Raw genomic sequence first — 21,427 nt, 5'->3', positions numbered from 1 at the left:
TTGGAGAAACTACTAAGACCACTTTGGATCGCCAAATATAGTGACAAAAGGGCATCATACTAGAAGGTTATTGTTTTTACCACCAACAAAAGATGTTATTAATGAGAGAAAGTAAAAAGAAATAGATAAGGAAATAGAAGGCAAGCAATATGCCAAAAAGACTAGTAAAAAACAAAAAATGCAAATCACACACATCTCAGTCTCTACTAATCACGAACAAATCAATCCCCTTAGATGTTAATACCAAGGTATCAATGTCTTATGATAACTACAAGTTATACAAGCAAATATGTGTTCCATATTTAATGTATATTAGCATTATGCATATACATATTTTTGATTTATTGGTCAGTGACTTAGTGTTGCAACATAGATTGGAATTCATTCTTAAAACTTTGCTGATAACAAAAATAAAAAGAAAAAACATAATTGACAAAGCCAAAAGAAGAACTCCGGGGGTCATGGAAGGGACCTCAGCCCTCTAAAGTATTGGGGACCTCTTGCTTGTCTCATGCCAAGTTTGGACATATATATTAGAGTGTTTAATAAGGCCTCCACTATACTATTTCCTTATGCAATATGTATGGACACTCTGAAAAAAGAAACTGCAGTTCATCATGGCAAAGAGCTTTGAAACTCCGTCTGCTCTAGCTTCACATATTGTACTAGTTTCCTATAATGATTGTAATATACATTGTCAAACTGTTATGGATGTCTTTGTTTTATTTTTAAATGGGTACTTATGTACGTTGGTTCTTATTAATATAAATATGAGAGCATAAGAGAACCCTAATTTTCTAGTTTTCTCTCATTGCGCTGTACACTGTTTTTCATTTCTCCCCTTTCTTTTTTCTTTTTTTCATTTTCTTTTCTTTCAATTTTTTTTTTTTTTTCCCGTGAGTAGCATAGACGTATAAAAAAATTTTAAAAATGCTATATGGTCGACTAGGGGTGAGGTTACCCCAGCTTTTTTCTCAAAATTTTCTAGGATGGTTTGATATTTCTTTTCTGGTTTTTGTTCTATTTTCAGGGAAAAAGGTTCGTTTTCCAAGAATGTCTTTATGAGTCTAATCTAAACATCATTATTGCTTGAGACACTCACCTTGGGTGCCAACCAACCTATCTGGAGGTTCACTCATCATTGTTGATGGTGCCTCGTCATATTTCCATGGTCAGCAGTGCTTCGGTGGTTCCTATTTTGTGAGTTTTGGGTATTTTTTCCTTCCATTTTTTTTAAGTTGATACATGTTGGGTTGTGTTTGATTACATATCTCCTATGATTGAGATCTTCTTGGATTGTTTTTGGTCTTGGACGCATGTAGAAAGTGGCAAGGGTAGCAAGGAGATTGGGTTGAGTCGTGTTGGGACACTTGGGGATTGTCCATCTCTGCAAATCAGCCTTGTTAAACTAGATGATACCAATTAGTTGATTGGTCTCATTCATGTAATTTGGCTATTGTTGCATGTCGCTTGACTGGGTATATCACTAGCGTACTCAAGGAACCTCATGAAGATGGGCCTGCAAGGACTTAATGGGCTTCAGGGAATGCTTTGGTTATGACCTGGCTGATTAAATTTATGCAGCCTACTATAAGACTTTTTTGTCAATCGATATTACTCATAAGATTTGGACGGTAGCAGCACACAGAGACTCACGGAAGGGTAATGATGTGTAAGCTTATGAATTAAAGAAAAAGATTCGAGGGTTAGATCAAAAGAACCGAACTCTTGCAAAGAACTATTCAAAATTGAGTAGCTTGTCACAAGAACTGGATCATTACCATAATTTTCAAGCTATTTGTTCTCATTATGCCACTTTGTTTTTACAAACAGTATACAAGGAATAATTTTGTCTGAGATGCTTGTGAGCTTGCTAAGCATAAACAGACTTGTTATTTCTTATTTAATAAAGGAAGTGTCTCCTTTATGCTTATTCATACTGCTATGCGGGGTCCTTCTCCTGTTGTTACCCTTTTTGGTTATTGGTGGTTTGTCACATTCATTAAGTGTTACTCGTGTTACATTGATTTATTTACATCATGCGACGAGTAAGGTTCTTTCTTATTTTAAACTTTTTCATCAAATTATGACTGATGAAGTTGATGCCAAAATCAAAATTCTTTGGAGTGACAATGGGATTTGAGTATATTGATGGTGCCTTTTGGGCATATCTTGAAAAGAATAGTATTTTGTGTCAAACTAGTTGTGTTCACACTCCAAATAGAATGGGGTTGCTGAGTGCAAAAATTGCCACCTCCTTGAGGTTGTTCGCTCCCTCCTATTTACCATGAATGCCCCTAAATCTTTTTAGGTGACGCTATTCTTACTACTACCTATCTTATTTATCGCATGCCTCTAGTGTCCTTCAGTTTAAAGTTCCTCTAGAATCTGTTCCTCCAACTTGTTCTTCTTCTCTACCCCTTAAAATATTTGGATGTGTGTGCTTTGTTCATTTGCAAAAAATACCTACATGGGAAACTTGATCCTAAGGCTTTGAGTTGTCTTTATTGGTTATTCACCTACTCATAAAGGCTATAAGTGCTATGATCCTATTATTTTTCACTGAGTGTGTATGATAGTATAGATGTCACCTTTCATGAATCTGAGTTTTTTTGTTATTCCTCTTAGCCATCTCTTCCGGGAGAGAGTGATAATAAGTGATGTCTTCTTATCAACAAGAGTTATCATTTTACCTTCCTACTCAGCGGGGGCAAGAAACCGAGGTGCGAGAAAGATACAAAGAATTGAGAGAGAGAGAGAGAGAGAGAGAAGAAGAAGAAGAAGAAGAAATGAAAGAGCTACAAAGAGAGGGTTAGTCTTGGAGGAGATGAAAGGGTTAGATGATAAACTATATGGAGAAAATCAAGTTTGTCTTGGGAAGGTAAGGAAGTATGTTGAAATGACTTGTGAGGGGAAGAGGAAAAGCTTGTGTCTTGGTATGTGAAAAGGTTAATTATCAATGCTACTACAAGCAATCACATGGCATTTTTAAAGGTGTATCATGTATGTAAATAATTCAGACGAGTCGGGTAAAACAAGTTGTTCTCCACAAAACTCGATGTCCAACCGAAATTCAAATCAATTTCAAGAATCTCAACCATTATTGACTGTAGGATTGGCGAAACCTTCCGTAATGTGATCGGATCGGGATGTTTAGATAGTGTAAATCGGGTGAGTTGGGTCTTTGAACACCCTAGAAAGAATATACGTCTCTTATGCCACCAAGTCAATTATCACCCTCAATATCCGTTTCAAATCCTCATTCTAAGGACTCTTTAGGTAATGAATTGCCTAATATGACTCTAGGTAGTGATAGGAACATCATTGATGATTCAAATCTTCCTACAGCTCTTAGAAAGGGAATTAGAACTTATACTCGCCATCTTATATACAAATTTGTGTCCGACGTTTCCCTGTCTCCTACATATTTTGCAATTGTTTCGTCTCTATCCTTTGTGCATGTCCCACAGGGTCAAAAGGAATTTATCAAGGATCCTATGTGGAAAGAGGCTATAGTAGAAGAGATGAACACCTTGAGCAAAAATAATACTTGGGATCTGGCATCTATTCCTTAAGGAAAGAAACCAATGGGCTGTAAGTAGGTGTTTACCATCAAGTAAAAAGCATATGGAACGATTGAGAGATACAAAGCAAGACTAGTTGCTAAAGGATTCACTCAAACCTATGACATTGAGCACCACGAGACCTTCGCCACTGTGACAAAGATGAATTTTGTTCACGTCATTCTTTCTTGTGCTGCTAATCTAGGTTGGCCCTTGCAACAACTACATGTGAAGAATGTTTTTCTTCATAGTGAATTAGAGAAAGAGGTAAATATGAATGGACCGCCACATTTTTCATCTCAGCCCACTTTCGGAAAGGTTTGTAGGTTAAAGAAAGCTCTTTATGGTTTGAAACAGTCTCCCTAAGCTTGGTTTGACAGATTTCTTAAGGTCATGCTAAGATTTGGGTACAAATAAAGTAATGTAGACCACAAAATGTTTGTCAAACGAGACACAGATAAAGTAATTATTCTTATAGTGTATGTGGATGACATGGTTGTGACCGGCAATGATATTAAGGAAGTGACTTAACTCAAAGCTGTGTTGACCAAGGAATTTGAGATTAAAGACCTTAGTCCCTTTCAGCACCTTCTTGGAATGTAAGTTTCTAGATCAAACAAAGGCAAACTGTATATCTCAAAGGAAGAATATCATTGATCTCAATCTCCTTAAGAAAATGGGTATGTTGGGTTGAAGACCAACAGATTCACCTATTAAGACTAATCATCTTCTAGGCAGTGGGTATTGGGGATTTGGAAGATAAGGGAAGGAATCAAAGACTCATAGGACGACTCATATTTGTCTAATAGTTGCCCAGTTATTACAGATGCAGTGGGAGTAGATAGTCAGTTTATGCATAATCCTTGGTCTACGCATTTGAATGTAGTATATCGTATTTTGAGGTATCATAAGTCAATCCCAAGAAAAGAAATTTTGTTCTCTAATCATGGTCATTTGAGCTTGGAGGCCTTTACTGATGTTGGTAGGGCTGGTTCAGTTGATAATACACGATCCACCTCAGACTACTGTTCCTTTGTAGGGGGAAAATTTAGTCACTTTGCATCAGAGCTACAGCTCAAGGCCCGTGTGAACTTATGTGGCTCCAGTCCTTACTAGGTGATATGGGAATCCATTGTGATGAACCTATGACATTGTATTGTGACAACAAAGTTGCAATCAGTATTGCTAATAACCCTATTCAGCATAATAGAAAGAAGCATATTGAAATTGGTACACGATATTAAAAAAAAGTTGAATAAGGGTTTAATTTGTATGCCTTTTATCAGATCAGAGGATCAGCTAGCAAATCTATTCACTAAAGGCCTTGGTAGTAGAGTCTTTCATCCCATTTGTTGCAAATTAGGCATGCAAGATATCTTTGCACCAACTTAAGGGGGAATGTTAAGTGTTATGGACGTTCAATGCCCTATTGAACAATAAATCCCAATCGGGTATGATTTGATAGAAAACGAGGCCCCAAAATGCATGTGGCCCACAGTACCCAATCATGTTCGATGTTCCAAACACAACAGTGGTGTTCATTTGCTTGAAAATCATTTTTGTTTTCCATGAATGGGTAGTGGGATATCCTCTGTCTTTTTTTTCTTTTCAAAAAGTTGACCAGTTATGCCAAAGGTATTTTTGAACTTCCTATGATCCTACCCACTTGAGCCATTGACCAAGGGGTCGTGAAAAGCAACTCCACCCACCGAGCATCATAGAAATTTGGTGTCCTAAGATTTAAGTTAGATGGAGTGAAATGCAATCTATATAACATATATACTGAGATTTTCTAGGTTGGAACAACTTTAATGAGGCAACAACCTCACCTCAAGTATGTAAGCAGGCAATAACACCACCTCAAGTATGTAAGCACCCTAGTTAGAAACCTGATTAGGCAGCACACATTAATGTACATGACATTTTGCTCCTCGTAGACAAAATCCCTAAGTCCTTAGCATGCTATTCTTGTCTTTTTATTGTGGGTGGTTGGGGGAGGGGCATTTATTGTGATAAGGGGTTTCCTCTATGGGATATTATCTCTACGTGCATTAGTCTATATACATTCTTCCGTAACTGTTTTGTGGATATTTTACAGTTGTGTATGATCCCCTTTTCTTTGGTCCCAGATGATCTATGAGATTAGAGAACTTTTGACTAGCATCTCCTCCTTGTGCTTTTTGAGAAAGAGGATAACATGAAATCCAACCAAGACATCAATAGAGGGCGAGGAACCATGGCGTGCACTATATAGTTGAATTTCAATTGTTTGGGGCATTAGACACTCGTATGAGAACAATTGGTTGATGCAAGGGCTAAGCAAGGAATCTGTGAAATCCGTAATCCGATCCAGTCCAGTCCAATCCGATAGGTTTGGATTAGTTTTTTGAATCCGCGGTTCAGTTCCGGATTGAAGAATTAAAAATCCGTAGTCCACGGATTGATTCCGGATTGAACCCCACGGTTCCGGATTGGAACCGATCCGAACCGTACACAAATAGTCTATGTTTTTATTATACATCCTCCCCCATAGTATCTTCTCTTATTCTATATAAAATCTAAACTCAAACCTAAAACCGTATAATATCTTCTTTTATTACTTTTGTTTGTTAGTTTTTAGTTTTAATTTATAATGGTCTAAATACTTATGGTGAAACCAGTTTTCTTATGATTATTTAAATTCTAAAATAGTATGTCGCTATAATAAAAAAACATGTTGCTATTGTGGAATTAATATAGCGCTATGTTTATATTTTTATGAAATTAACGTGTTATATATATATATATATATATTTGTTATTTAATTATGTGAATCCGTGGTCCAAAACCGATCCAATCCGTATTTAAATGGATTGGTTCGGATTTGTTCCATGATTTAAACAGATTGGATTGGTTCCAACTTTTCAAAAACCGTAGATAACGGATTGGTCCTGGTTTTACCCCAATCCGGTCCAATCCGGACCATGCTCACCCCTATGCCACTGGTTTATGAGTACATTCAAAATGGATCTCTTAGTAATCACAATCACGACCCTTTACTCAAAGGCATTTATTTAGCATAGGTCAGTCAACATATCAGATTCAACCCAACTCTAGAATAATTCGAAATTCGAGCCCGGTTTGTTTGTGTCTTTGATCTGAAACCCAACCCAACTATTTGTTAATTCAAATACCAAATAGAGGTGGTCATCTCCACTGGCATACCCCAACAACTCCATCTATAAAACAAAGGTTTGATTGGTAAAAAATTATTGCACTTTGTTAAATCACATTCGATTTCATTTTGCAAGGATGAATATTACATACGACATTAATGTGATGTATGTTGGACCTCCATCTGTACAAGTCTATGTATTAAGAATTTGCATTTTTAAGCTAATTCTCAATTGGGTGGGGCGCGTTCTAGATTTGTGTGATGTAATCAGTCTAGGTGATCATGTGCATTGTCGAACAAGTACAGGTCATTTTTGGACCTCAAACTTTACATTTTTAGGCTAATTCTCAATCAGGTGGTCGTGTTTTAGATTTGTAGTTCACTACCATAAGAAATTGGGGGTAAGTTCCCATAAAGCGTTTTTGTTCCACTTTTGAGCACAACTTTCGTTGCACTATATTGACAAAGTAGAATCACTGTCCACGACTCAAATTTCGTAATAGGAGGTTTTTTTAGGGTGTACTTCATTTCCGAAAGAAATAGTGGGCATGTTTCCAAATTACGTTTTCAGGCCACTTTTGAGACAAAATTCACTGCACCATTTCGAGATAGAATCATTGTATCCACCTCGACTTTTCCATTTAGGAGTTTCGTAGGGTGTACTTCATTCCCATATGAAATGGGAGGAATGGCCCAACCTGAAAAGCTAGGAACATAAAGACAAAACAAACTCAAGATAAAAAATTTTAAAAAATAACAAAACAAAACAAAACTCGCAACCAGAGTGGATTAGGTGAAAACAAAGAGGGGATCTAACAAGTAGAGATTTCAAATCTAAATGCTTCTTTTGGTTTCACTTCATTAAAATGATTGAGTTGACTCAACTGCCCTCAAAACTGCAGCTTTCTCTTCAATTATTTCCGCACTTCACATCATTTGTTATAGTGGATTTGTTATCTTGAGAAGATTCACTACCAACAATAACATCAATAAAACCTTCTTCATTCTGAACCTGTGAATTGAGGATACCGAAGTAGTTAGATTTTGGAGCCAAACTATTTATGCACAGTAGCCGTTCCCTTGGAGACAGGGACCACTCAGTCTGAAGTTCTCTTATCATTCTTTTTGGCCACATCACTCATTTGAGGCTCTACTTCAAACTTCTCACCTCCATTCCTAACCGAGAAGCTTAGCATGATTCAAAGCTGTAGGACACACTTTAAAGGTATGTCCATAGATTTCACAACTCGAGCATCTTTGCGAGTTCCAAGTAGTTTCAATTTACTTTATGAATAAAGATTGAGAGCTCTAATTTTGGAGCTCTAAAGAGAGCTCAAGTGATGTGGCAAAAAAAACAAAAAAAACAGAAACATAGACACACATCACATCACATGTGGACCCCACTCCTTGCCACATCACTAGAGCTCTCTTTAGAACTCCAAAATTAGAACTATCTATCACTGTTGTTACTTTATTTTTTTATCAAGTATAACAAAATTTTATAGAAGGGCACCAAGGGATTGCCAACCTGTAAACAAAGGAAAGGAAAGGCAACTACACATCAAAAACATATTCAAACGTCTACAAAATCTAAACATTGAGTCAAAGACAGGTTAACAGCCTGGGAAATCAACTACAAATAATAGACAAAAATTTGCTCTTGATCTCAAAAATTTGTTCCTTTTCCCTTCAAAGTTCTTTACTCCACTCTCCCCAAATTAACCACATAATTGCTAGTGAAACCAAGCATCAAGCCTTCCTCCTCCCCAAACGAGCTTCTTTCCAAGAACAAAGAAGCCCCCCAGCCTCTAGAGAACACCACAAAAAGAATCAAGGACCAAAGTGAATAAGATTAATCAATGTTTCCTTATCATGCTTATGCTATGTGTGACTTACCAACAGAGTTGACTCAATCTTGAATAAGAAGATGACTCAAAGTTGCAGTTCCACGATACTAAAAGAAGAGAATAGTACAATGCCGCTACAATAAAGATAGCATACGAAGCTTCTATTTGCACACCATACTTTGTCTCAGTTCACACCATTCATGTCGTTCAAAGATCAATTTTCAAACAAAAGTTCACACCATTCATGTCGTTCAGATATCAATTTTCAACCAAAAAACAATTGTTCGAATATCAACTTCCGAACAAAATTGTTACGATATTGACTATCGAATGGGGTTTTTGTTCGGAAATTGAAGTATGAATAATTGATTTTTGTTCAAAATGGTGTAAATTAATAATATTTGTGGGGTGCAAATATATTTACCCATATATAACAAATTATCATAATACCCTTTGTACAATTCACAACTGCATGGTGAATTGGATAGTACTACTTAGGCTCAACAAACCCAACATATGCATAGAACACTAATTAACATGAACTTGCCTCCTAATTCTAATCAGATTATCAATCGTAGTGAGATATTGTAATAAATCCAACATTATTTTTTACAATTACACAAAAAACCAGGAATACATAAAAACACAAAATTCATATCCTTTCTCTCTCACCAATATTCCCATAGTGAATTAATTTTGAGTCTCTAATTTTTTTTTCTTGCTAACTATTAAAATTGAATAAATTATTTTTTATATCTATACTTTTTTAAATATTTCTAAATGTCATAATCATATCCTTGCCAACATTCAACAATAGAATTGATATAATAAATATTTTACATGCTTTTGTGAATGAAGATATTATGTAAATTGACCAATCAGTTAATAGTCGACCGCTCTACCACTGAGCTATTGGGGAAGAACGGACTTAAGGAAGTCGCCAAAAAGCTCCCCCCCAAACTCTTACTATTTGTACTGGGCATGTCAATCCAGTGTTTTAAAAGGCGCGCCCCTAAGCACGAGGAGCAATAAGGCGCAGCATTGCACTTCAAACCATTCGAGGCGAGGCAACATACGCAAGGTGCAGCTGAGGTGCAGAGGTGTTGGGGCAAGGGCTTTTTTCCGAGGCGTGAGGAGAGGGCTTCATGGGCTTCACCTATTTTTCTACTCCAACTAATGATTAAGTGTTATTTCTGTATCCATACCACAGGGAATTAAAACTCTTGAATATAAAATGACCAAACATGGTCAAAAGAAAGCAAAATGTGATTAAAAGAAAACTAGATCAAGCACAACTAGGACTACACAAATTGGTTCAACTTCAAGATCATCAACTCCACGCCAACAACTTGTAGATAAGGAAGATGAATAGGAAGATGCAGATTCAGATGAAGCTGAAAAGGAGGATGTAAAGGGATACAAATCCAATGATGATGATGGATGAGACGACGTTCTTCATCATCATGAAGTCTATTATTAAGTTTTGAGTAGAATGCAACCATAGGACCTTTTTTTTTCTTTTTTCTTTTTTGAACTGCAAACTAGAAGCTTAGGCCTCATTTGGCAACCTCACTTTTTAGCCTAAAAGCCAAAAAGTCACTAAAAAAATCAAAAAGCCAACAACCTATACCAAAAAGTCAAAGATTCCCTTTTCTCTCTACTGTTTGCACATCTTTTTAGAAAAAAATCAAAAAGTCATCCCAAACATACTAGTTTTTTTTACATCATATTTTAGCCAAAAAACCAAAAAGTTACTAAAAAAGCTTGTTCCCAAACGAGGCCTTAGTTGCTTTGAACTTTATGTGGATGATCTTAAAACTTGAGGTTTTTGGTAGATGTGAATGTGATACCTATTTTATAACTTTGCTTTTCTTCTACTACTTGCGCCTCGCTTTGGTGAGGCGTGCGCCTCACCTCACGCCTGACGCTTAGGCTATAGGAGACCTTATTGCTTAGGTGCGCCTAGAGCCTTTTAAAATACTGTGTCTATCCTCCCCTACGCTAGAGCCCGCCGGCTCACTATGGGTCTTCTGGGCAGGAAGTCACTCATCGCCTCATTATCCGTCTTGAACACAAATCGTGACCCGCCTCCGCAGGTGCATGTGAAGAAAGACGCTTTTTCCACAGCGGTGGTGTATTTCTATAATTATGTAATTTTGTGAATTGATAATAATTTTTTAAATATGAATAAAAATTATTATCCATTTAAGTATTCAATTGTTACTTAATTTTAAGTGAAGCTATTCGACTACATCATGAGGTGAAAAACTACCAATCTCTTCAAGAAATAAAAGTTCATACCTTAAATAGAATGAATATGATCAGCTTTTAGAAATATAGGGGGAAACAAATTGATGCCAAAATAGGATATAATACGTTTTATTAAGTTATTGAGCTCTTTTTTGTGCATAGATAGCTACACATATTATTCCTAATGCAGAATTCCTCACAGTATTGATAGGTAAGAATTTTGATTGAATTACATTTTATTCGGTAACTATTTATCTTCAAATTTTAACCACCCCTCCCCCTCAAAAATAAATAAATAAAATAATTCATGGTTCCATCCTGGATAAAAGATAACCTAAAAAATGGAGTTAACAGTACTCTACATTGCCATAAAAACAAAAAATAAAATATAATCAACCTTGGAAAATCATCAACAAATATGAATCCTTTATCATAATTTGAAAATATCCACAACAATCATTGGTGTTAGAATATTCGACATGCATATAATATTTCGAAGGGATTAACAACTCAAGATCATATCATACCAAACTTTTGGAATTGGAGATTGTTTCTGATAACTCCTGTTGAAGGCTAGCATTTGCTTGAATAATTCGTTTTAGCCTCTCTGTGATGTCACTTTCATTGCTGTAACAAGGTAGAAAAAAGATATTGAGCATCATTGATGTACTCCCACCAATGTTATGAAATGCAATAGGCTGGTTATGAATATGAATATGAATAAACTACACCTAAGGTCCTTCAAATATGTATTCTATCTAAATTTGGTCCTCAAATTTTTAATTGTCAATTTCGTCCATAAAGTTTTCAATTTAAGTCAAATTAGTCAAACTTCAAAATGGACCATCTAAATTATCACAATTGTAATAAAATACATCTATCATCCCTATACTATACGTTCTGTGTTATTTTAGGCCCCAAAGTTGATAATATTTTCACTTAATCCTTAAACACCAATGAAGAACATGAAACATAGCTTAGAAGCGTTTAGGAACTAAATTAACAAAATTTAATTTTGGGGAACCAAAGTGACACGGAACGCATACTTTAGGGACCATAGGTGAGTTAATGATTTACATGAACTGAAATCGAAAACTTTAAGAACAACTGAAAAAATTAGAACTTAAAAGGACCAAAGTGACACAACATATAATTTGAGGACCATAAATGTATTTTAGCCTTGCCAATATTGTAAGCACATTTATTCAAAAAATAGAAGGGAAAAGATGGGGAAAAGAAAACAATGACAACAGAAAGCTCAGATATAAGTAAACTCTAAGAAGCACCAAGCACGTGCACGTCTAGGTAGGTGGCACGAATCGGACACTTCCGACATATGTCGGACACACGTCCAAACATATCCTATTATTTTTATTAAAAAAATTAGACTCGGTCTCTAGGGAAACACAAGTCCATCACTTAATCTGACATGAAACACATTAAAGTTGGATACAATAACTTAAGATCTAATGATAAAAGAAACACAACATAGATTTAAACCTACTAATTCATCCTCCTTTAAACTCTAGAAATTTGCGTCATGTTATATATGTTTATTAAATTTGAATGAAATATTCAGATCTATGATTTATAATAAATATATAAAATCATATTTTTGCACGTGTGTGGTGTCCTATAGCAGGGGTTTTCGCCCCGTGTCGTGTCGTGTCATGTCGTGTTCCGTGTGCATGCTTCTTAGAGTAAACTTATGTGTGTGATAACCTTTGTGTTCCACCATCCACAAAGACAGAAGGACGAATAGCTAAAGGCGGCACTGCAATATTCGTAACAATAAGGTTCTCGGGTCTGTCACTCAAATAGAGCAATTCACAATCCTGCAGCACACCGAAAAAAAAAAAAAGGAAAACAATGTAATACAAGAAAGAAAAACAAATACAAGTACTACAACTAAAAGCTTTGCATTCCCATGTTTTCTTTTTTCTTTTTTTGCATAAAGAACAAAAAATAAATAAATAAGAGAGAGAGAGAGACAATCACCACCAGATAGAACATTTACCTCATCCAGTATATTCTTAAAAAGGGACAGCACTCTGTCAGGGTTTAGTATGGGAGGCATATTAATGGATGCCCTGGATTCTGTTGTGTGAGAAATAGCTGATCTGCATTCTTCTAAACTATCATCAATAATTTTAGAACGATCATGAATGACCCCCAAAATACCTATAGCCTTTTTTACCATCCCTGCAAATGCATAATAAACAAACAAACAAAAAATACTAAGATTTTCAATTCATTAAAGCAAAAGGCCCTTGTAGATGCACAAAGCAGAAGTCATCATCTGTAGATTCCTAATTCGCCATTGACTAAATGCTTTTGAAAATACACTAGATATGTTTTTTCCTCCACCCAAACCACAGAAGCATCTTCTTTTCACTATCAAGAATGTAAGAGATGTGCTCATCCCAACAAATCCTAAGCAAAAGTATGCCAGCAGAAAAGAGGCAAAACCAAATTTGTTTCTGTTGTTGAAGAACAACTACCTCATTGACTTATATTTTTCATATATATAGGACCATAGTTCATTAAAGAAACGAAAGAAAACAACAGCAGCAACACACGCACAGCCAAAAGAAACACCATTGCAATATTGAAACAGATGTTCCAACTGGTGAGATCGTTCCATTAATCTCATTTTATGCACATTAACAACATTCCACAAAAACTTCCTAGAATGAAAAGTACTACATAATGTCTAGTGGTAATAATAAACCTATAAAAATAATCCAAAAAATAGACAAGTAGTTCCAATTTGATCACTTGGCAAACCAATTCCAGACTGGCAAGGAATGCCCAAAAGGAGAGCTCAATGTCATGTACCAACTCATTGGCAATGCGAGTTCCACACCAAGCACCATGCAAGTGCATATGTGTGTTGGTAGCAAGGTAGGCAGAGTAGATTCCTATCACATCACCTAGTTTGGATTCTTGGGCATTCTACACAGGGATATGCAGTACCACTCATGGAGCCGGCATCTCGGGAGGATAACAAGCACCCAGTCCATGAAAAGTGGTATCAAAGCTATCCTAGGGGATATGTGATGGGGACGGTACATGGGACTTACCCTAAGCACCTTCATTGTGGGGTCCGCACCAAGGGTGGTGTCCGCGTGGAACCGGTTTCCATGGTAGGGGAACGGACAAGCATGAAGGTAGGTAGGGTAATGTTCCCCTACCGAGAGCATCAGGATTGGCAATGGTAGCATGTCACGAACCTACATTGGCAATGTGAGTTCTACACCAAGCACCTTGCAAGCACATACGTGTGTGACCAGCAAGGCAGGCAGGATAGATCCCTATTGCATCACCTGGGTTGGATTCTTGAGAATAACGCACATGAATATGCAATACTACTCATGGAGCCAAGTTCTCGAGAGGATAACAAGCACCCAGTCCCTAACATCAAGCTTTATCTCAAAACAACTTAAGATGGAGACTCCAAAGTTAATTCAACTGTGATTTTTGATACATAAACCAACATTATTATAAAACCTAACTCGCCAAATACATTTCAACACCCTCAGCATCACCTCGTCAACACTTCATCAAATATACGTCATTTTCTTTTCTAGTAAGGAGAATAAAGAACATTCATTTAAAAAAAAAAAAGAAATAAATCAAGTCGCTCTTTTTGCAATAATGGTTGCACAAGAAATCCTGCAGACACCCAGCCATAGGGATGGATGTATACTGGATTTCAACAACTATCCAGGAGATATTGATGCAATTGCCCAAGCAAAAAAGTATCTTCTTATGTTGAAAACACTGATATTGCACTAACTGGTCACAACTCAAGCAAAAAGGTAAATAAGAATAACAAATTATACATAAATAACTCATTAAGGCACGTTCACAAGGCTAAGATATCTGATAATATGGACAAATGAATATGAACAAAAAAATGATATGATGCACATGATACTAGAGAATTAATTGGTGGACAATCTTCTAAAGGGAAAAAATAAATAAAAATTCTCTAACCATTTATATATCCACATCTTGAACACTTCACTGCCTTCCTACTACTTGCCATGCCATTACACCTTTTTACCATCAACTTCAAAATCTCACTCTTCTTTAGAGGTTCAATCCTGGAGTTCCTCATCTTCTTCAAAAACTCCACGCGCTCTTTTTCCAGAAGAAGTACACGGGAACACGACTGTTCAAAAAAATAAACAAAAAAAAAAGATTTCGAATTCATGTGACCAGCTCAATTATGGTACTTATACCTCTCTCAGGGCAAGGCACAATGAAAAAGAATTGAACTCATAAACTTAAAATCAATCTTTTTAGTTCTCAAAAACATTTGGATTTATAACTCATTTGCATTTTGAGTCACATAGTTGAGTATTTAAACACGTATTGAGGAATGAACAATATAAGAAGGGAAACTTCTACAGAAGCTGTTAGAAATAATTAAATTACCAATGGCTGCATATCATAAGCATTGATAACCAAATATTGGTCTCCACCATTCACAAAATGTCACTGCTATTTTTTCAAAAACAAAATGACATTGTCAATTTGCCGAAAGCACACAGCAGACAACCAAACATGTGTCCCTTTTGTTTGAATATTTCCACCACATAGATTTACAAAAAAGTGTGAGGACAAGAAGTCCAACAAGAAAAGAGAAAATCAAGAAAGGACAAATCACATATGACTCTCCAATCTCTACTAATCAAAAATAAAGGAATTTCCTTGAAACTAGGAGACAACAAAAGCGCAAAAGGAAGCAAAATAGCAAATCTTTTCCCATAAACCCTCAATATCTTCTGAATTTTCCTGAAAGACAGTGGAGTTCTCCAACAAAATCACTCTAGGCAATACACCAACTACATATCTCCAAAGAACTTGTGCCTTCATATTAGAACCAAAACCCTAAAATCAGTGTGAAACAAATTTACACAAGGTACAACCCAATTCACTATTGCCCAATCTAGCACAGTTCGCCACAGCGCTAAGGCCACATGAGTATGCAAAAATAGATGATCAAATAGTCTCTTCAACCCTCTTAAACAAAACACACCATTGCAAAAATACATAGCAATTAGATTTACTTTTTTCTGAATCATATCATTGTATTAAAGTTTCTTGTAAGTCATTGCCTCCACTATGTAGATAATGCAAACTAGTGAAAGGCATTTACGTATGCTTGCTTAACTTAATTCTAATAAATATAATTTAAAATTTTATTTACAAATGAAAAGTAAAAAAAGAACAATATGAAAGAAAGAATAGTGTTTTAAAAGGCTACAAAAAGTAATTTTATTTTTAAAAAAATACAATGGAAAAAAAGAAAATTGTAAGTTGTACTTGTATTCGCATGAGAAGCTCATTGATTGAAGTAAAATACTAAGAAGTACAAACAATGAGAGAAAGGAAAAGTGTAAAAAACAAAAAAATGCATACTACCTTTTTTGGGTTAAGCATCCTATCTTTGTCCCACAAACTGAATTGGGGATCATTGGATATTCAAGAACGGTTATTTTTCCATAATATCCAATATGAGGATTACTATAGGGCTTATTTGGTTGTGTTTTTGTTATTATGCTTTCTGTTTCCATTTTCTGAAAAACACAAAAAACTTGATGGTCAACTACTTCCCTAAATTGTTTTCAAAAAAAATTTCTAAAAACAACCCACTTTTAGGAAATGCCAAAAAGATCTTTCCAAATTTTCCAAAAAAAAAAAAATTCACACAAAAATGAAAATGTTATGAAAACAGTGGGTGATATAATTGTATCCAAAAGCACCAAAAAAAAATCAAAAAAATGAAAACGAAGATATAGGAAATGTGAATATGATATAAACCCTTGTCCCTTAGATCAAAGAAAGAAACTGGTGTGATGATTAGCGTTTGGTAATGTTTACGTTTTTTGTTTATGTTTACAAAAATTTTATAAATTGGTTTTTGTTTATTTTTAAAAAAACATAAATTATAAACGCGTTTGGTTTGAACAAAATGTTTGAAAAATTTTAAAAACATAAACTAAAAAATATGTTTGTTCAGATCTAAAATATTTATATTTATTTTTTATTATTTATGACAATAGGATCATAAACATTATAATTGAAAAAAAAAATTAATTAAAAAATTTAATTGAAAAAAAAATTATTAGTCAAAATTTTAAATTTCTATTTAAAAACCAAAATGAGATTACGTTTTTTCCTCAAATTTAAACTGAGACAACCATTTATAAACCAAAAAAATTATCAAACAAGTTTTTATGACAGTTTTTTAAATTTTTATAAATATAAACTGAAAACTAAAAACGAAATGGTTACCAAACAGGCCCCTCAAACTACTTTTGTTAGGGGAGATAATTTTGATGTGGTTTCAGTAGTTAATGAATGTGTGGATTTAGATCAAAGAGTTCTCTATCGAGGGTGATATTAAGTTGGACTTACAAAAGGCTTAAGATCATGTGAATTAAGTTTCCTCTTTTGTGTTACAGAGGATGAGTTTTATTGAAAAGTAGAGGTGGCAAATTGAATTATACATCTCTGCAATAAAGTTTTTGGTTCTTGTGAATAGCTAAAGGCTTCTTCAAGAGCTCCAAGGGTTAAGCAGGGGTGATCCACTACCTCCTTTCCTATTCTTGTTTATTATGAACGGTTCAAGTCGAATGGTAGGCAAGGTGGCCAATGATGGTTTCCTCAATGGCTTTGGGGTGGAAGTGAGGAATAGAGCATTCGTATCCATTTCTCATTTGTTAATTGTTGATGACACTTTGATTTTACATAGATCTAGTGAGGAGGAGCTAAGCTGAGCTTCATGAGATGTATTTTCCTTTGCTTTGAGATTGTTCTAGGGCATTGGATCAACTTGGCAAAAAGTGAGTTCATTCCAATGGGGAAAGATTTGAGAAGAGGTTGGCATCATGGAAGAGGTAGTATTTGCTGAGAGGTAGTAGGACTCTTATTAAGAGTGCATTGTTTAGCTTGCCAACTTACTTTATCTCCACGTTCACACTTTCCATTCTAGTGGCTAGTAGATTGGAAATGATGATGGATTTCCTTTTGTGAGAATTGGAGAAGGAGCATAAGCATCATCTTGTTGAATCTCGATAGAGTATGGCAAATGCAAGCAAGCGACGCAATTAGTGAATCATCGTCTATAGCATTGCACAATTACCATCACAATTTGGAGTTTGTTGTTTTCAGCCTTTGGTTTGGCTTGGATGATGCCAAGTTCAAGAAAGAATCATTTGCTTGCTGCCAGTAAGGATGCCCAAGGCAAGGAAAGAGAGAGGCTCCGAATACGACTCTTTTAAGCCTTTTGTGGTGTATTTGAAAGGTGGGGAATTTGAAAAGGTCAGTGCTAACATCCTTGTATTTTTTGCTTATAGAAGATTTTCCCATTTCTTTATCCTATTTTTGTTGATTGTTCAGGAGATTTGTACATCTCTGATGACAGACTGGTGTTAATGTGTTATGCACATTGTATGACATATGAAAGACATAAGAAGCTTTAAAATGAATTTAATGACACCATAAAATAATCCTAGAAAGTGATGCCATAAAATATTATCAAGGCAAATTACAAGTTTGATAACACTAAATAAATTCAATCATAGTGAGGCCTTGTTTGGGAAGTGACTAATATAGCCAAAAAGCCATTATAAGTTGTCACATCACTCACTCTACTTTTCTGCACATTTTTTTGTAGAAAGCCAAAAGGCTAATTAAAATAGTCAATTCCCAAACGAGCCCTGAATCCACGATTTAGCATTAAAAGTAGTGACGTTAATAATAATAATAATAAAAGTAGTGTTTTTGAAAATTAACAAGATATGTAATATCTATAATTTGGAAATTCGATCAAACAGTAAGGAAAATAAATGAATTGCAATGTGTCATTTTGAAAATTCTGCAGCGCAAAATATAAAATGTATGTGTGTCCATCACAATCTATTCTATATATAAAGTGCACATCTTTCATAGCACACCCATTGGGTGTGCACAATGTCTAGTATATATGTGTGTTTGTGACTTGTGTACACACGTTCACTGTTTTAAACTTGAAATTTCCTAATTTCATATTGTTATAGCATGTCTTAAACTCAAAGTCTCCTACAGCTAGAGTTCCAAACCCTACCTCAAATAATCACAGTTGAGTTGAAATGATTTCAAAGGAGGAAGTGAAGTAGACCAGGAATATGCCTATAATTGCAAGCCAAAGGTCTTTAAGGAAAAAAAGAGTAGATAATAGATTGGAAGCAGGATCCATATTTTCTTTTTCTTTTTCTTATTTCTTCTTTTTTTTTTTTTTTTTTTTTTTTTTTTGGGGATGAGTTTGGAAGCGGGGAACATATAGAAGCATCTATAACAAAATATACTTCAGTACTTCACTACCTTGCAAATGCACTTCAAGATGTCCACAATAGTACTCAAATACCCAACATTATATACAGGGAGAGCAAGTGTCAAGTATCCGTAGTGCCCAGGACAATCTGTAAAACTCCCATGGCAAGTTGCACAGAAACTGAACTTATTTGGAGGCCCCTAAAATAACAAACAAAAAGCGCCTTCAGAAATCTTTCTACCAAAAAAAAATTAAACAAATACAACTAAATTATAAAGACATCTTAAATTATTGCAAATAAACCAAAATAAATCTTGATATTTATAAGTTGAGTGCTATCCGCTCAGCTAACAGCACTGTGGCAAGGGTTTGAGTCAAGAGAATCAACCTCTCCACAAATGTTGGGGTATTGTCTACGTACTACCTGACCCAAATCCGCCTGTAAGTGGAAAAGGAAAAAAAGATAGAATCTATGACAGGAGTGAACACTTTATTTACTCTTATCAAAATAAGTATATCTCCCCGTGCATTTCTTGCATGGAAGATCAAGGTTGTTGTTGATAGAGAAATGATAACAAAAAGTTTTCCTGAGCCCAAATCCTTCACAACAATTTGAATATTTATACATGTGTACACGTATGAAAGATAACATGTCCAGAGTATTACCCTTTTTATTTTATTTTTTTGAGCATCAACAAAAATCTTATTAAAAAAGAGAAGCAAAAGAGGACAAAAAGTCCTCATACAAAGAGTATAACCCTTTTTATTGCCCACCATACCATGCCATAAGGGTCCCATACGAGATTTGCTAGTCACTCAGTCCTAAGAGCTGATGGTTAAGAAAAAGGGATTCATCTCTGAAAATTTCTAGGAAGGAATTCAGATCGTTTAATAGCGAGATTGCTTTTCGCTTATGTTGTAATCGGGCACTTCATAATAAAGCATTCAAGAAAAAGAGAAGGAGTTCAATTCAAGAATTTGACTGCATAAAGATAAGGCAGTTGTTCATATAACGAACAAAGTGAACAAGGGATATGAACTTGAAAAATCAAACTCTGGGCATTGTTAAAGTCTGGTTTCATGCAAATGTGATACAAATGTTAATTTCAAAGAAAATAAAGAAAAAAAAATTTAAAAATTGTTATGCATATTATTCATTTGACTAAAAATAACCCAAGAAACTTGCTGATACTAATTGTCTTTATAATAGTAAACAAGTCCATTCATGATCATAGTACAGAAAGCACAGTAGTAAAATAATGTTTAGTACATTACAAATGGAGACAGAACTTCACATCCTCAAAAGTGTTTAATTAATTTAAATACATACATAAAATTACATATTATATTAAATCTTACAATTCAAGATTCACTATTTCAGCAAAATGATTCACGAATTGATTCACGTTTTGATAACAATGATTGCACCAAATTCACAAGTCCACGCAACATCATCTCAAAAAGACTACAACCAAGTACAAGGAGCGGGCAGATAAGAAGAGGTGGTTTGTGGGGTTTAATGTATGAATTATGTATGTGGTTGTTCCAACAAAATCTATTTCCAACTGAAGAATACAAGCTTTCTGCCAGTAAGCTCAGCCTCTTGGAGATCATCAAATTCAAATGCCTACAGATTGAAGCTTCCCAGCCATATTTGTACTTCTAATGTGTTCAATGTCAAACATCTTATTTCATATGATGGTGATAGTTCAAATTAAGATTCGAATTCATGGGAGAATTCTTTCGAAGCTGGGAAGGGTTAATGCAGAACAAATGGCCTTGGCCAAGTGGGCACATTTTGGATCGCAAGAGGCAAGACTTTAAATAAGTGCTCGGGACAATGGTAGATTAAATCTAAAAAGCTCATGTTCGATAACTATCCAATGGTTAAAACTCTCCTCTTTGCCATACCTAAGGCACTCTTTGGGCAAGTATCAATTCCATTTTACACCTTTTGGATTAATGGTTTAATAGGGAAAATGAAGGATTTGGAGGGATGAAGTTAGTTAAAATCATGTTTGGATTGATTGTCAATGAGGGAAAGGGAAGTGCATGATGGAGGGCTTATGAGGGGGAAAGAGTGCAGACATTTTAAGCACTTCACTTCTCCAAAATTGGGATTGGGTGGAAACGGAAGGAAAGGAAAGGAAAGTAATGCTAATAATAATAATATAAAATATCTAATGAAGTATATTTGTCATTAATTAAATATTATCTAACCAAACAAAAGAAAGAAGACTTCCTCTTCCTTTCCTTCCCTTCACAACTAACTTTTCCCTTCACTTTC

At 35.2% G+C, this 21,427-nt stretch overlaps 1 protein-coding gene across 2 annotated transcripts in view; it reads right to left on the bottom strand.

The window, feature by feature from the left end:
* The window catches only part of NRPC1 (nuclear RNA polymerase C1), an 83,995-nt gene that overhangs the window by 60,562 nt on the left and 2,006 nt on the right, over positions 1 to 21,427 (bottom strand). For both annotated transcript variants that reach the window (XR_014342563.1, XM_028216027.2), the window contains exons 3-7: positions 19,191 to 19,340; positions 14,814 to 14,991; positions 12,832 to 13,016; positions 12,537 to 12,649; positions 11,342 to 11,441 (exon numbers count right to left, since the gene is read on the bottom strand). Coding sequence is in view for 1 of the 2 variants with exons in the window: in XM_028216027.2 (XP_028071828.2) it covers positions 11,342 to 11,441; positions 12,537 to 12,649; positions 12,832 to 13,016; positions 14,814 to 14,991; positions 19,191 to 19,340 (726 nt within the window). In the remaining variant the exon portion in view is untranslated. The remainder of the gene's footprint in view (positions 1 to 11,341; positions 11,442 to 12,536; positions 12,650 to 12,831; positions 13,017 to 14,813; positions 14,992 to 19,190; positions 19,341 to 21,427) is intronic.

The sequence above is a fragment of the Camellia sinensis genome, chromosome 10 (genome assembly GCF_055761805.1).
Source record: "Camellia sinensis isolate YWXY chromosome 10, ASM5576180v1, whole genome shotgun sequence".
In the NCBI taxonomy this organism is placed as follows: domain Eukaryota; kingdom Viridiplantae; phylum Streptophyta; class Magnoliopsida; order Ericales; family Theaceae; genus Camellia; species Camellia sinensis.
Note: the sequence above shows the minus strand (reverse complement) of the source record. Positions and strands in the feature narration are given on the sequence as shown.